The following is a 10,738-nucleotide window of genomic DNA, read 5'->3' on the forward strand; positions in this document are numbered from 1 at the left end:
ATGAAGAAAGGTGAACATTGTTTCATTTCCTGCTGTGTGTTTGTGGCAATAACGTGTTTGACATCTTCAAAAATAAGATGACCGATGAAGTTGAATGTGTGAAAACTGTCAGTCAAAATAAATATCAACAGTTCCTCTTTCTGTTACTACCTTATATTAGAATAATAAAATGAAGTAGAAAAGAACAGAAAGACTTATTACTGTGAACTAAAGGGGATGTGTCTTACAACAGCAGTAGAGGCCTGCACATTTGAGCTTTTGAAAATGACCATATGAACACCCTAAACAAGAATAGTCAACACGCTGATGATCTAACTGAGTCATCTCCAGTTATGCTGAGCCACAGTACTTATCTTGACTATATTCTTTTCTTTAAATTAAATTTTATTTTTTGCTGGAGCTTTTCAAAAGGATGTAAATTTTATGCCATAAAGCTGGGAAAAGTTATAGTGCTAACCAGGTTTGATTCACACCAGTGTGACTGCTGTGCGTTTCTATATTAACACCACAGACATCAGGTGCTTTTTTCATGCTGTCTGATGATGTTCATGACTTTTTTTTTAGAACTACAGTTGGTGTTTATTTCTGGCAAAAAACCCAACTTTGTTTATTTTTTATTTTCTTTCTAGTGAAATGTAGTGTATTGAAGTTCCCTGAAAACAAACAATCACACGAAAACCTTAAAACTGAACACAAATACATTTTATTTGGAGATTACATTACATACAGATGAATCCCAAAGTGGTGCGAGATCAATAATTAAATATATCTTCAGTCAAACTGAAAGGAAAATAGTTTGTAACACACAGCCAATTGTTCATATTAAAATAACCTTATTACTTGTTTTAACCCTGTAACACCCAACTCGTCAAAAAAAAAACCCCCCAGAAAATTCTGATTTTTTGTTTTATTATTTTGTGTATTAACCCTTATAACACAATCCTTTTTTTTGCTACATCATGTTGTTTGTTATATATTTTTATGATATATTATTTGTTGCATCACATTTAATACATTAGGCATTTTTAGCAAGTTTTTTTTAGACAATTTTAGACAAAAAACATAGTTTTGTTCATTACATTTTGAAATTATGGCAAGTATTGATCATGTTGATGAGATAGCGGTCTCAGAAACTCATGTAGCAAATATGATGCAAATGGCATTATAGGGTTAAGGATGTGACCTATAAAGCAAGATGAGATGATACTGATAATATAACAGCAGTTTTTCTGTTGAGTTGATGTCGATCAGCACAATTTGATAGAAACAGCAGAGATTCGGATGCTTATTATTTTTTGAAACTTAATCCCCTTCTTTATTAAAATGCACCTGCAGAAAATAACCAAATAAAATACAATAAAATAAAATGCATAAGATGTGAGATTAAGACAAATAATCTTGTAATAATGGTTTTGTAATTATCTCTGGTTTAAGTTGTAATTGTTAGTTTCCTCTTCCTGTTTTAAAGTTCTGTTCCTTGTTTGCCTAATCTGTATCTCACTGTTTGTCTTTGTAATTCTATTATTTTCTTTTTTTTTCATCCGGTTAATTTGTGTTTTATTTTGAAGGTTAGTTTTGTGTGTAGCTTGTTGGGTAAAAACCGCACCTTTTGCGTTTTAAACTTCTGAACCTCAGTCCTCTGCTGAATCAACATTTAGTACAAGAAATCTAAAGTAATTTCAGCATAATCACTTGCAGTGATATCAAGTATATCAAACATTAGAAACTCAACATTCAGGTTTTTAAGCTTTTATACTGCATTACTGAGTTATGCACTTACGGCAACTTTATCCATCTGTGTTTTATTCCCTAAAATGAGAGAAGAAAGTCAATTTCAGTTACAAGTGAAAATTCTAAATCTTTAACTTTACATGATTAAATTAAATTTACCTTTAGTTCTTGTCCATGTGTTGACTGTCACAGCAGCTATTGAAAGTGCTGCTAAGCCCACAGAGACAATAATGAACCTCGAAGATACAGAAAAATCTGTAAAAAAGAATGAAAACTTATATTTATTAAAATAATTTGGGTACAGTTTTCAGTTATTTTTAAATTTCTTTACTTTGAAGTAAGGTACCAACTCTATGGACCCATATTTGTCTCAGTCTGAAGGTGAGGAGTAACTACTGGATGTTGCATGCAGTTAGCTAGCTATTAGGTAGTATCTGCTTGTGGATTACTTTGTCAGTTTCTTGAAGCTGTCCAGGCTAAATTTGAGCTGAGGAAGGACCAGACAATGCGTAACACCATCCTCAGACATGATATGCAGCTAGCTCTCCCAGGCCCGCCATTTCTTTGCCTATTGCCAATACAATACACTCACTGCTGGAATGGGGGCACCACCAGTGAGGCCACAGCCTACGGATACAGTTCCACACGTGGTGGCTTGGAGCGAAGGTCCAACTACAGGCCTCCAGAGGGACCTGCCCCCAAGAGAAAGAAGCCTCAATCCTCCTAGCAGTGAGATTGAGAGGAGATGGCCTTGAGTGGCTGTGTGAATGTACGCATATTGTTCTGAAACAACTGCAAATCCTAAGCCTACAGGTCAAATGCTTTGTGTACATTACAAGTCAGGCAGCGGATGCCTTTTACCACAGATACACTGGGATAACAATGCCTCACCTAAAGTGCTGCACGTCAATCAGCTAGCTGTTCACCTTTCTCTGCAAGCATTGCCAAGCATGCTCCTTTATGCCTTTCTCTAAGTGGAAATGATTACACCAGTTCCAGACAGAGCTGCAGGACCTTTCTCTGATTGCAGCGGCCCCTCAGTGACCAGCAAAGCAGTGGTAAACAGAGATAATCAGTCTGTTGGCAGCAAGCCCCTGGCAGCTTCCTCTCTGCAGGGACCTGCTCTCTCAGGTTAGCCTCTGAGTTTTTGCGACCCTCCCTTCACATCTTAGAAGCTGAAGATGGAGTCCTCTGTGTCAAGCCTATTTACTGCATAACAACATTGACCACACTTAGAATACATGTTTATGCGACCAGTTGCTTCCCTGCTTTGTTAATCTAGAGCCCTGTTTAAATAGAGGCTCATTCACTAGATTATGAAGGTTATCTCACTGGCCTAGAGCACCAGATTTTGCTTTCCCACAGGTTATAAAAGCAAACTCCACCAGGAGAATATCAGCCTCAAGGGCCTTTTTAACGGGAGAGATGCTTGTACAACAGCTATTTTGCCTTCGTTGTACACCTTTGTTCAGTTCTATCGTCTGGACATGACATATATATTGTACATATATTGTACTTGGTTTTTGTTACTTTTGTGCCACCTTGAAAAAACATTAAAGACAAAAAATAAATAAATAATAAAATAATGATCTAAATAAGCAATGTGTTTGATGATTTTAGTAGTAAACAGTTTATCATGATGTTACCTGTTTCCTCAACTGCCAAGATCTGATGCTTGAAGGTGAACTGCTGCATTTTTCCTGTGTCAGTATCCGTTACTTCACACACTATGTTATATCTTGATGGGTAAATATTGTGAGACTCCAGAAAGGACAGAGTGGTGGAGCAGTCAGTTTGTGCAATCCATGTTTGTTTGTTGTCTTTGTCCACATATTGACCCTTAATCTGCCACTTCACTGTGTGATGACACTCGTCAGATGTCGACACAGAGCAGGTTAAAATGACCTGATCCGTGTCCTCATGTTCAGTTACTGTCAAACATAATTTGTGACAAAAACGGCACAAATTAGTCATGTTATTTTGATAACTTGTACTGTTGTGAAATCTGTTTATGTTGTCCTAGTAAGGCTACTATGGGGGCAGCCACTAGAGGTCGCTAGAATACGGGTGTGTATATGTGTTTTCCAGAAATTGATGTAGCCACGTACACTGCTGCTACAATTCAATAAAAAGCGGTTCGTGCTTGAGAACCCTGCGTCTTATTGCCTCCGATCATGACATGGTGTCAGAATTGAGAACTTCACGCCGAGTTACACGAAGAAATGGCTAAATTTGGACCCCCGGAGCCGTTCGACTTTACACAGCCGGCAGAGTGGCCGATATGGCGCCTGAGATTCTCCCGTTTTCGAGTGGCGTCCAAGCTAGGGATGGAGAGCGGCGAAGTGCAGGTGACTCGCTTCTTTACTCCATGGGGAGAGATGCTGAACCAATATATGGCTCATTTGTGTTTCCTGCTGCTACGGTGGCCAGGCCAAGTCCACAGTTTGAGTATGATCTGGTTATACAAAAGTTCGATGAGCACTTTGTCCTAAAGAGAAACGTTATTCACAAACGGAGCCAGAGGGCCAGGGAGACGGTCGAGGCTTTCGTGCGGAGCCTGTACGAGCTCGCGCAGCACTGCGAGTTCGGCGACAGTAAAGATGAGCAGATCCGGGATCGTATCGTCATTGGATTAATTGACAAAGATGTTTCACAAATCTCCAGCTCGAGGCAGACTTAACTCTGGATAGAGCCATTCAACTAGCACGCCAGAGTGAACAAGTCAAACAGCAAAGTGCAGACCGAGTGGAAAGCACGGTGAATGAGGTGAAACAGAGGCATTATAACAGCATGAGAAGGAGTTACTACCAACCTCATTAGGTACGTGAGCAACAACATGGTGAGAGTAAACCAAAATGCCAAAGATGCAACAGGGTGCATGACAAAAGAGAAAACTGCCCAGCCCACAATAAAAGATGCAGAAAGTGCAATAAGTTGGGACACTTTGAAGTTGTATGCAAAACCAAAATGCTAAAAGAGGTCAGGGCTGAGTCTGTAGAGGACTCAGATGAGGATTCATTCTTCATAGGGGAGCTTTTCCTGGGAGCAGTAACTGAGCCAAAAACAACAGTCATCGAGGAGTCAGGCTCAGATGCCGACTGGGACATTGAGCTACTGGTGAATGGCAGTCCAGTTGATTTAAAAATTGATACAGGTGCAGACACCACTGTTATGACAGAAACTACCCTTAATAAGCTAAAGCAGAGACCCAAACTTATCCAGTGTAAGCCAACTGTGTACAGCCCTGGTGAAAAGTCAAGTGCATGGGTAAATTCCTTGCTACTACAGAGTACAAAGGCCAAAAGTACCAGTACTGGATTACAGTTATAAAAGGGCAATACGCAAGTAACCTACTGGGGAAGACAGTGGCAAAGCGCATGGGACTAGTCGCTAGAGTTAACAAAATCAGTAGTGACTTAACAGAGGATGTGTTCGGAGAAATTGACCTGCTGAACTGTGAACCTGTAAAAATCGAGCTTACCGAAGATGCAGTGCCGTACAGTGTAACCACCCCACGCCGGGTGCCTTTTCCTCTCCTCCCAAAAGTGGAAAAGGAAATAAAGCGCATGCTCAAACTTGGCATCATTGAGGAAGTCACCGAGCCAACAGACTGGTATGCACCAATGGTGCCTGCTCCAAAGCGCAACAAGGATGAGGTCAGGGTGTGTGTGGACTTAAAACGTTTGAATAAGGGAGTAAAGCGTGAACGGTACATCTTGCCCACATTGGATGACATAACTCCCAAGTTAGCAGGGGCTAAAGTTTTCTCCACTTTGGATGTCTCCAGTGGGTTCTGGCAAATACCACTGGATCCCAGCTGTCAAAAACTAACCACGTTCATAACTCCCATGGGCAGGCCCTTGGTGCCTTTGATCAACTCTTTGATAAAACGCCACTGAGATGTCAGAGACTGCTGATGCAACTGATGTGATTCAATGTCACTGCTGAGCATGTTCCCGGTAAACAGTCAGTGGTGGCGGACGCACTCTCCAGACAGCCACTGCACGGATGCTACCCGTCCGAGACAGACAGCCAGGTCAAGGCATATGTGAGCAATGTAGTGACAAGCAAACCTATCAAGTCACATAAGTTGGAGGAAATTCGTAGAGCTACACAGAGGGACCCAGAGCTTCAAAAAGCAATCATCTTCATCAGACAAGGGTGGACAAGAATGGCAAAGAGCTCACCACTGCAAGGCTTTTATGCAGCCAGAAGCCACCTTTCAGAATCAGATGGTCTAGTGCTCTACCACGATCGCATTGTAATTCCCACAGCACTCAGACCCAGTGTCCTTGAGCAATTACATGAAGGCCACCAAGGACTAACTAAATGTAGAGAGCGCGCAAGATCAACAGTGTGGTGGCCCAACATTGGACTTCAAATGACACATAAGGTGAGGTCATGCAACTTTTGCAGAGAGCACAAGCCTACACAGCGACGGGAACCTCTCGTGACTACTCCTCTGCCCAATGGCCCCTGGCAAAGGATTGCAGCTGATTTTTGCGAGCTTGAGGGTAAGAACTTTCTTGTCGTTGTTGACTATTTTTCAAGAGACGTTGAGATTGCTTCCCTCACTACAACAACCAGCAGACAGGTCATTAACAAGCTTAAACACATGTTCGTTAGATGGGGCATCCAGTTAGAACTGGTCAGTGATAATGGGATGCAGTTCACATCATCAGAGTTCCAAGATTTCAAACTGAGTTATGGCTTCACCCACACTACGTCGAGCCCTCATTACCCCCAGTCAAATGGAGCTGCTGAAAGAGCTGTCCAAACGGCCAAGTACATTCTCAAACAGCCTGACCCCTGCTTAGCCTTAATGAGTTACCGCTCTACACCAATTGCAGCAACCGGTGCAAGCCCAGCTCAACTTATGACAGGACGTCAAATCCGCACCACCGTTCCAGTACTTGAAAAGACATTGCTGCCCAGTCCAGTCAATAGGGACACGGTGTGCCAAAGAGATGCTGCAGCTAAGGACTCTTACAGATTCTTCTACAACCGCAGACATTCAGCTCGTCCACTTCCTGAGCTTCTCCCAGGCCAGGATGTTGTAGTGAAGCTTGACGGGGAAAAGGGGTGGACGACTCCAGCCAAGGTCATCAGGAAGTCTAAGGAGCCGAGATCCTACTTGGTGGAGATGGCGAATGGAAATGTGACTCGCCACAACAGACAACACCTTCAGCCTGTCCCAGGCACCGCTGATCCTGAGGAGCAGCAGCAGAGCACTGTTCCAGCTACTCCGACTACTCCAAATAAAGGGCCGGCTGCTTCCCAAGAACCACCAGTAAGGCAGGCATTGCCAATCCCTGTCCTGGGGTCTCCTCTCTGCCCTACCACACCTGTGAGAGTGACTTCCAGGGGGCGGGAGATTAAAGTACCTCTCAGATTCAGAGACTGAGGACTATCTCCTTTCTATGTTCTAAGGGCAGAATAATCCCTTATCAGGACTGAGGGTAGTCTACCCCCGTGGTGTCCTGCTTTCTGACAACACTGTTTTATGTTTAAAGTACTTTTGTTAAAGGGGGAGATGTTGTGAAATCTGTTTATCTTGTCCTAGTAAGGCTAGCCACTAGAGGTCGCTAGAATACGGGTGTGTATATGTGTTTTCCAGAAATTGATGTAGCCACGTACACTGCTGCTACAATTCAATAAAAAGCGGTTCGTGCTTGAGAACCCTGCGTCTTATTGCCTCCGATCATGACATGTACTCTACATGTCTAAAGGCTAATTTACACTATGGAGACCTACTCTCATTAACTGACACAGATTTAACAGTGTCTGTGAAGCTGGATTTAAGAAAAACATGTTTAAATTTTAAGTGTTTAGAACATTTTAGTTTAGTTTAGCACCATTTTGTGCCAGTGCAATAAATGTAATAAACCTAGTTACGTTTGGACTGTGATGCTGCATATAATATTGTACCTGTTTGGGTGTGCTTGGGAAAATAAACACAATCTTATTGCATAAAATAGTCCTGATTGCGTTTTGTGACGTAAACTGATTGTGGCGGTTAGTCAAAGTTTCTGATTTTAGCTTGTCAGTCCGGTTAAACACCTGTCACCTGACTCAAACAGGCTCTTCTACACACTGAACCCTGAACATTACAGCTAACAGGTGGATTTTCCATTTCACTGCAGCTAGCCAAACAACAAAAAAGCACTTACTGCTAAAGAGACTAATTGAGTGGATGTGTTGCTGCCAGGTCAGTACAACAGTGATCACCTTAGACTGCTTTTCAATTTTAGTGTCCTTGTTTTACACCGAGTTACTGGTCCTGTTACTAGTTAGCTAACAAAAATGAATTTGGAGCAACCAACCAGGTGACATCAGCTTCTGTACTGGCACAAGATGTCGCTGAACATGTTCTAAAAGCTTTACCCAACTAAAACACGTATTTCTTAAATCCAGTTTCACAAACGGTGTTAAATCTGTCTAATATAATAAATCTGTTTAATATTCTAAAAATAGTTTAAGTTGAAAAAATATTTTGATGTAAATACTCACCAGTAATGACAGAGAGAACAACCAGTGACTCACGTTCCCGAGCATCCTCAACTTGTGCTTCTTTGACTTTGTATTGTTGACAGTAATAAAGACCAACATCCTCAACTGTGACGTTCTTTAGAACCAGAGAGCAGTTCGCTGTAACACTCAATCTGTCTGATTTAGTTTCGCCAACCCGTCCAAGTGTGATCAGCTCTACTGTTGTTTTGTTTGTTGAACCAAAGACCCAAGTGGTGCCATCACAGTTATTCTGCTGATCTATCACATTTAGACAAGGCAGAGTGACGTCATCTCCAACTTTTATAAACATTGAGGTATCATTTTCTGATACTATTGTAAAAATTGAAGAGAGAAATCAAAAATAGATTAGAATATAGCACTTTTCAGAGTGAAGATCATTTTAGGTAAAGGTTTATGATAAAATTTTGATATTGTAATAATATAGATAATATTTAGTTTGACTGCTATTTAAATGTTTCCTGTATTCTTACCTGCAATCTGAATCATCAGCATCAGACATAAAAACATTTGAATCCATCTGAGCTCATCCATCGTGCTTCTCTGTCTCACTTCTTTCTTGTTCTCAATCTCGACTGTCACCGTCTCTGAGCTGATGACTCTTCAAGACTGTTTGTATTTCCCGTTATTCATCAGATATCACTTCCTCATCACAACTTTAGCAAATGACCTCAGGAGGTGCATCCCTACAATGCATTGGTGACAGTTATGTGTTTGACATTATATTAAAAAAATGACTGAGGAAGTTGAATGTGTCAAGAGTTTTAGCTAAGATGTTTGTTAGAAAACAAACATCACATAGGAACAAACAGTTGAAGTGTCAAACTCCTGATTCACCTTTTTACTTTTACTTAGTTAAAGAAGTTGAATCATTATTCATCCGTGTGGAGTTGTTGTTGTTTTTTTACACAAGTATCTGTGCTTCTACTTAAGTGACTAATGTGTGCGAGAGGTAAGCTTTTTACAGAATTTCCAAAGACAACCAACATGAGGGAGAAAAGTGAAATTATTATAAAGATAAATTATATTAACATTTACCAGATACTCATTGTGTACATTGCCAGAGTGTATTTGTGACCATGACATAATTGACACTCTGCAGAGAAGACTGAACAAGATGAATGTGTGAAGATTGTAAGTTAAGATAAATATTTGTGATAATGCGGTCCCTCTTTCTGTTTATTTTAGAAAGCACAAAGAACACAGAGCTGAAGATGTCATGGGCCTGGGTCTGGGGGCCCAGTGCTCATGTGTTATTTTTGGGTGTATTGAATATTATGACTTCTATTTGTCTTTCTGGATCATTTATGGTTGTTTGTTGGCGTAATATGCTCCTGGTCCCTTGTTTCCCTTTGTACACATTTGTGTGTGTGACAGCAGTGGCGTACGTGTTACACTAAGAACACAGTTAGTTCTCCAGCACATATGATCGTGTTTTTCAGTGACTCTCCTGTCTGAATGGTGAAGGTGTTTTTGTCGGCCGGTGGATGGGAATGTACTCACTGTTGCATCTCTTGTTTCCAGGAGAATTGCAGAAACATGTGGAGGGATCAGAACACTAATGTACATATCACCGAGGAGGAGAAACACCACGGACCTTAGAGGAAAATCACCGCACAGGAATTGGGCAGGGGTGCGTGAAGAACACACACACTGTGGATTGTTGCCACTGCTTTTTGGTCTTTTTTCATTGTAAATAAATCCACTGTCTTTATTCAGAAGTCCTGCATTTAGGTCCTCTTTTAACCAAGGTAAAACCAAGATAAATTTTTTTAGTGGTCTGAGACTCGTGTATTTATTGTTAATCTGAGGTACTTCATTTCAGAGAAGGGAAGAGGAAGCGATTTGGTGTGAATGTGGTTACAACAGCAGCAAAGCTCTAGAGGTGTGAGACCATAAAAAAAAAGGTTAGCACTGATCATATCAGTAAATTATCTCTACCAATCTTCAAACAGAATGAAACTGTGCCCTGTGGGGTAGGTTGGGAAAGGCAAACCTGCACCCCACATTGGCCCCAGGTCAGTGGACTAAAACAGGCCCCCAGTAGTTTTTCCCCTTGGTGCTCCAAAAGCTGCCTAACCCACAAAATTCCCTCCCCCCCCCACACTGAAGGTTAGGCCATGCAGGCCCCACATCTCTTTTAACCTTTGTGGCCCTGTGACAGTTTTCTGTGGTAAACCTGGAGTGGGTTTGCTCATAATGTACCCATATAAGGGAAATTCATGAAGAAATTTGCAATAAGTGGAAATTACCATAAAGAGAAATGATAAGGTACAGCTGCCGTATTTCCCTGAAGGAGAGAGCACTTCACTTAGAGATGGAGAAAGATGTAAGAAAGACTGGAAAGGAGAGAAAGAACAATGGTTATATTTAAATGTAAAGTGAGTTAAACTAACTTTTATTTAAAGGTTGCGTGAAAACAATCAGCAGTTTAGTGCAGGATAAATAGCCTATACAAAGAAGATTACTGGAGTTGTGA

At 41.2% G+C, this 10,738-nt stretch overlaps 1 protein-coding gene across 1 annotated transcript; it reads right to left on the minus strand.

Moving 5' to 3' along the window:
* Window positions 1–1,768: 1,768 nt before the first annotated feature.
* Window positions 1,769–8,793, minus strand: LOC146652653 (uncharacterized). The gene is made up of 5 exons (XM_085382725.1): window positions 8,733–8,793; window positions 8,242–8,571; window positions 3,378–3,662; window positions 1,891–1,986; window positions 1,769–1,809 (listed from the first exon to the last, which is right to left on the minus strand). The coding sequence occupies exons 1-5, from the start codon at window positions 8,791–8,793 to the stop codon at window positions 1,769–1,771; spliced, it is 813 nt and encodes a 270-aa protein (XP_085238851.1).
* Between the last annotated feature and the right edge of the window lie 1,945 nt (window positions 8,794–10,738).

The sequence above is a fragment of the Rhamphochromis longiceps genome, linkage group LG15 (assembly GCF_057381845.1).
Source record: "Rhamphochromis longiceps isolate RC_006_pf linkage group LG15, R_longiceps_female_GT1.1, whole genome shotgun sequence".
In the NCBI taxonomy this organism is placed as follows: Eukaryota; Metazoa; Chordata; class Actinopteri; order Cichliformes; family Cichlidae; genus Rhamphochromis; species Rhamphochromis longiceps.

Coding starts and splice junctions, on each gene's coding strand:
- LOC146652653 (XM_085382725.1), bottom strand. CDS start 8,793: ATGGATGAGCTCAGATGGATTCAAATGTTTTTATGTCTGATGCTGATG. Junction 3,663..8,241: donor TGTTCTCTCTGTCATTACTG/GTGAGTATTTAC, acceptor TATGTTTGACAG/TAACTGAACATGAGGACACG. Junction 1,810..1,890: donor CACATGGACAAGAACTAAAG/GTAAATTTAATT, acceptor CTCTCATTTTAG/GGAATAAAACACAGATGGAT.